The 6,101-nt window shown below is 39.3% G+C and overlaps 1 protein-coding gene across 1 annotated transcript; it reads right to left on the reverse strand.

Annotated features, from left to right (window-relative positions):
* Window positions 1-386: 386 nt before the first annotated feature.
* On the reverse strand, window positions 387-3,021 carry LOC125235761. The gene is made up of 2 exons (XM_048142346.1): window positions 1,720-3,021; window positions 387-1,390 (listed from the first exon to the last, which is right to left on the reverse strand). Coding segments are annotated over exons 1-2 (795 nt in total). The 5' UTR covers window positions 2,513-3,021; the 3' UTR covers window positions 387-1,388.
* Window positions 3,022-6,101: the final 3,080 nt, after the last annotated feature.

Below are 6,101 nucleotides of genomic sequence, written 5' to 3' on the forward strand. Positions count from 1 at the left end.
TCACTGCACGACAGGAACTGGTGGTCAGGTGGGCTCATGGTCCACTCTGAACTCTCAGCACCGCCTTCTGTTGGCGACTGCGCCACACGCTGCTCCCCACCATCGCTAGATGAAGCTGGCTCTGCATTCAGGGGCTCGACCCGCATACTGGTGGCCTCATCACCAGCGCAGGGCTCCGACACTGAAGTTTCTGAAACATTATAATGTTTGGATGAGTCATAGGGTACAATATCATTGTTATTGTGCACTATTTCTTTATTAAAATTGTTATCATTCTGGGAGATCTCATTATTTAAAACATTGTCATTAATTAAAATAATATGATTATTTAAAATATTATTATTCATTGAAACATCATTATTTAGAATATTATTATTCATATTAGAATCATTCATCACAGTTTCAATAAAATGTACAGATCTCGCCTTAATGACTTTAGTAGGATTTTTGGGATCAATTAATCTATACCCTTTAGATTCCTCACAATAGCCCACAAAGATACATTCTTTGGACTTTTCACTGAACTTGGAACGTTTACAATCAGGTATATGGCAGAAGGCTTTGCATCCAAATACCTTTAGGTGGCTCAGGTCCACTTTGGATCCTGACCATAGTTCCTCTGGAGTGGCACCAGGCACAGCGGCAGTGGGTGACCTATTTTTAATATATATCGCTGTCATGACAGCCTCACCCCAATACCGCATGCCTAAGCCAGAATCTATCAGCATGCACCGTGCCTTGGTGACCAAGGTTAAATTCAGACGCTCCGAGACGCCATTTTGGCTAGGGCTGTAAGGTATAGTTGTTTGATGAACAATCCCACAATCAGCTAAATACTTGTCAAACCTACTATTACAATATTCACCTCCTCCGTCAGATCTCAAACATAAGATCTTATGGCCTGTCTGTCGTTCTACTAAATTTTTAAATTCAATAAATTTGCTCATAACTTCACTTTTATATTTTAATAAATAGCCATATGTTTTTCGACTGAAATCATCTGTAAAAGTCACTAAGTAACGTGAACCCCCCAAGTTGACTCCTCCATAGGACCACAGACGTCAGAATGAACTAATGCAAGCAATTTTTGTGCCCTCCTAGCTTTACCTTTAGGAAAACTTTTAACCTTTTGCTTCCCCTTAATACAAGTCTCACAATCCTTTAGCTCACAATCTTTAACAGAAGCATTTAAGCCATAGGACATATTAAGAAGTTCACACATACCTGCTTTGCTTAAATGTGACAGCCGTCTATGCCAGATGTGCGCAGGCACATCCGAGGTTGTAAGAGCACAATCATGCTCCCTCGTAGCATCCACGGCAGCACAAGAAGTGTACTCCTTGCTTGTAGGGGTGTGGTGGCTCTGCACACATGCTGGGGTATTCTTGTTCTGTGGATTGAAGTTACTTACACAATCTAACACATAAATACCTTTACTACCAGAAGCAGTGGCTAAACATTGCTGCAATTTGTTAAAAATATAACACTTGTCATTTGAAAATAGAACTATGTGGCCCTTCTTGGTTAACTTACGTACAGACAACAAATTAGTTGCTATTTGGGGGACATACATTACATTTTCAATAGTTCTAACAACATTGTTTTCTAAAATGACTTCTACAGTTCCTAAACCAAGGCATTGCACAGTTTCTTTGTTGGCTACAGTTACAACACTGGTAAAACTTTTATCAAGAGTTTTAAAATAATGTTCATGCTTACACATGGAGTTGGTACACCCAGAGTCCACAATCCAGTCTTCGGAGCTATACGCAGCAAGAGCAGACACTGTTAAACCATGTTGAACACTGTCACTATTTTTCTTGTCTCTCTTGAACTTAAAACATTTCGACTTATGGTGATTAGGCTTCTTACAGTAACTGCAGATTATTTTCTTCGAAGTAGTTTTGGTAAATAATGCTGCATTAGCCTTATCGCTGTCAATAGTGGTGCGTCGAAACTCCTCTTGAAGTAGTCGGGCTCGTACCATCTCGCTTGTTAAAGTTTTAGTAAGACTAGCAGCCTCCAAGCTCGAAACCAGGACGTCATACTCCTGTGGCAGCCCCGACAGTAGTAGCTCAGCAACCTCTGCATCTTCTGTTGTGCGGCCAATATCATCTAGCTTTTGAACAAGCGTTGTGACCGCCTCAATGTATTGTTGCATAGAACTATAATCTGTATAACTTGCCCGGTGTAGTTGCCTCAGCAGCACGACCCGCCTGTAGAGACCTTTATCTTCAAAAATCTGTTGTAAATTGCTCCATGCTTTCTTAGCTGTGTCAGCTGTCCGTAAATGTTGCATGCAATGCGGTTTTACCGAAAGACATATTCTTGCCAGAGCACGTTGAATCTTAGTTGTGTCTGTCTCGGTGCCTTCCACCGCCGACCACAAACCTTCCATGATTAATGCGTGCCGCATACAGAATTTCCAGTTTAGATAATCGTTCACTCCGTCCAGTTTGTCGAACGAGAACGTAGCGTGAGGCGTTCGCTCATTCTCGCTTGTAGTTGCCATGTTGAGTATAGGTTAAGTGAGGTTAGGTTACCATGCGCTGTGGTCGATCGTCGTCGTCTTCCTGTTCTCGACGATTAACGCTGGGACCGGAACCTGATAGACCTGCACGCCAGATGGGTCGGCAGATCTAGCAACTTACAGTTGGCTTTGCAGGTGAGTTGCTACAGGGCGCGTGGGTCGCTTACCACAATCAAACCTCGGAGATTCTTCACATTCTTTATTATAAAGAACCGGAGAAAAAGGATTACATTTTCAGGACATCACAGCTGACACTAAACATTAAATTAACTTACGTATGGAGCGCTACATATTGTTAATTAAATTAAAATAAGGACAGAGGAGAGCAATTACGTGCCTATTCCATTGGAGGCCATGACGGAAGAGAAGGAAGGAAACGTCAAAGACCATAAACTTACATATTACTTTCATAGACAATCAGAGCAAGTTTAAGTAGCCAATACAGATGGTATATGGAGATTATATATTCTAACAGTTTTTGCCTCCGCACACCAGCACCCACTAGTCTCCACGGCCACCGGAACAAATAAATAATTTGATAAGGCCGAGTACTTGTCCCTTTTTAGGTCCGCCGCCTGCTCAGCAGCTCCTCCTGCCGTCCGCACGGTGCGAGCGAGGTGCGAGGCGGCAAACGTGCTAACTCAGGTGGCGTCCCATAAAAGGCACTTACCCCTCTCCCAAACTTAAAATATAATTGAATTTAAAGATGGAATGAAGCCGCCTCACAACCCCTCCAAAAACAGTTAATACACACTAATGAATATAGAGTTCTTGAATAACTTTCTCAAATAAAAATAAACGTTAATATATTATGTATAACCCACATAAGCAAAGGACCTTACACAAAACAATAGCATTTTAACTACCTCAAATAGCAAAGGACGTTTACAAAAGTATATACATATGTGATTTAAAGAAACAGAATCTATTTACATAAAACGTATATGTTTTATGGTCACAATTATGAACTTCTAACCCGAAACAGTAGCTTTCCTTAATTCATAAAATTTAACAAATTTACCATACGAATACTGTACCACTAATACCAAATTGACCAGTAAGCAAAGATCCTTATAAATCTACTATTACCATATTTTCAATATATGAGTACCTAACTATAGATGGGCAAGATCCTACTTTTTTTTCGCTTTTAACTAACTGACAGTCATGACACGCAAAGATAACTCGTTTTACTAAAATGGTGTTTTGCTTTTCTAATAGAACCGATCCCTAATATACTTAAAACTTTGTACATGCCTTGGTGACTCATTACTTTATGTATCTGCTCAATAAATCTATTCTTAAAACTTCTGGCAAATATGTAGATGACATTTTCTTGTGAATTATCTGGATTGAAATATAATATATAATTATCAAAACTACACTTGAGTCACTCAATGCTTAGCTATGAAAACCTAATATTTTAATTTCCCCTTGGTCGTCTAATTGGTACAAAACCCCAGCTAAAACTATGGTAGTGCTTACGGTTTGCAAATAAAATTCTTTACTAAAGTCAGGGTGATGTAATTGTATTAAGAGCGTTATAACATTTCGGCGTCGGGCGAAATTAGGTATTTTACCCGCCGCGCGAGCCCAATATGCCGACCCTTTCTAGCACGTCTTATCACTCGCTCGCACTACAATAATGGACAAAACAATCTTGATCCTTTCTATGGAATTTTGATAACAACCACAATCTACTATCTCGATATAAACTTTTGGTTTCTAATAAACATTATTTTGTACGAAAATACGAGAATATAGCGCGAAATAATATCAATTATGTTAAAATTTATTTAAAAAATTAAAGTAATAATTATAAAAGTAGATCCCATCCCAAATATTTGCTTTTGTTATATGATAAGTATTAGAGTAAAGTATAATTATATTAATATGATGATAAAATAAGACAAATACAATTCTAATTACTTCAAGGTGGTGCTCAGGGTCTGATGATGGAGCCAGATGGTGGTCACCAATACCAATGAACAATATGACTATACAACTTCGTGGTTTACATGTCATTCTAGCATTTTCACTTTCACATTTCAAGTGCATATACCACGAGTATAGGTTTTCGGGTGTGCTGATTTAAAAATTAATGACCGATTTGGAATCTGACATTGCTGACTGTCACTTTGACACAAAAGTCGTCATGGGTGTCGTAAAATAGGTTTTAGGGGGTGCTGATTCCAAAATTAATGGCCAATGTGGAATCTGACATTGCTGACTGTCACTTTGACACAAAAGTCGTCATGGGTGTCGTCAAATAGGTTTGCGGGGGTGCTGATTCCAAAATTAATGAACAATGTGGAATCTGACATTGCTGACTGTCACTTTGACACAAAAGTCGTCATGGGTGTCGTAAAATAGGTTTTAGGGGTGCTGATTCCAAAATTAATGACCAATGTGGAATCTGACATTGCTGACTGTCACTTTGACACAAAAGTCGTCATGGGTGTCGTCAAATAGGTTTGCGGGGGTGCTGATTCCAAAATTAATGAACAATGTGGAATCTGACATTGCTGACTGTCACTTTGACACAAAAGTCGTCATGGGTGTCGTAAAATTGGTTTTAGGGGGTGCTGATTCCAAAATTAATGACCAATGTGGAATCTAACATTGCTGACTGCCACTTTGACACAAAAGTCATCATGGGTGTCGTAAAATAGGTTTTAGGGGGTGCTGATTCCAAAAATAATGACTAATGTGGAATCTAACATTGCTGACTGTCACTTTGACACAAAAGTCGTCATGGGTGTCGTCAAATAGGTTTCCGGAGGTGCTGATTTGAAAATTAATGACCGATTTGGAATCTTGACATTGCTGACTGTCACTTTGACACAAAAGTCGTCATGGGTGTCTTCAAAAAGGTTTCCGGGGGTGCTGATTCCAAAATTAACGACTATTTTGGAATCTCACAGTGCTAATTGTAATTTTGACACAAAAGGAATCATGGGTGTAGTCAAATAGTTTTTAGGGGGCACTGATTCCAAAATTAATGAAATGATTTAAAAAGTAATGACCGATTTGGAACCTGACATTGCACAGTACCCCTGGAAAGGAAACCTATTTGACGACACCCATAACGACTTTTATGTCAAAGTGACAGTCAGCAATGTCAGATTCCAAATTGATCATTAATATTGAGATCAGTACCCATGAAAACCTATTTGAAGACACCCATGATCACTTTTGTGTCAAAGTGACAGTCAACAGTGTCAGATTCCAAATTGGTCATTAGTTTTCAAACACCTCCGGATACCTATTTGACGACACCCATGACGACTTTTGTGTCAAAGTGACAGTCAGCAATGTCAGATTCCAAATTGGTCACTAATTTTGGAATCAGCACCCCCTAAAACCTATTTTACGACACCCATGACGACTTTTGTGTCAAAGTGACAGTCAGCAATGTCAGATTGAACATTGGTCATTAATTTTGGAATCAGCACCCCCTAAAACCTATTTTACGACACCCATGACGACTTTTGTGTCAGAGTGACAGTCAGCAATGTCAGATTGAACATTGGTCATTAATTTTGGAATCAGCACCCCTAAAACCTATTTT

Source organism: Leguminivora glycinivorella, chromosome 18 (assembly GCF_023078275.1).
Source record: "Leguminivora glycinivorella isolate SPB_JAAS2020 chromosome 18, LegGlyc_1.1, whole genome shotgun sequence".
Taxonomy (NCBI): Eukaryota; Metazoa; Arthropoda; class Insecta; order Lepidoptera; family Tortricidae; genus Leguminivora; species Leguminivora glycinivorella.

Bases quoted from the DNA above. Each gene is read 5' to 3' on its own strand.
- LOC125235761 (XM_048142346.1), bottom strand. From the start codon at position 2,512: ATGGCAACTACAAGCGAGAATGAGCGAACGCCTCACGCTACGTTCTCG.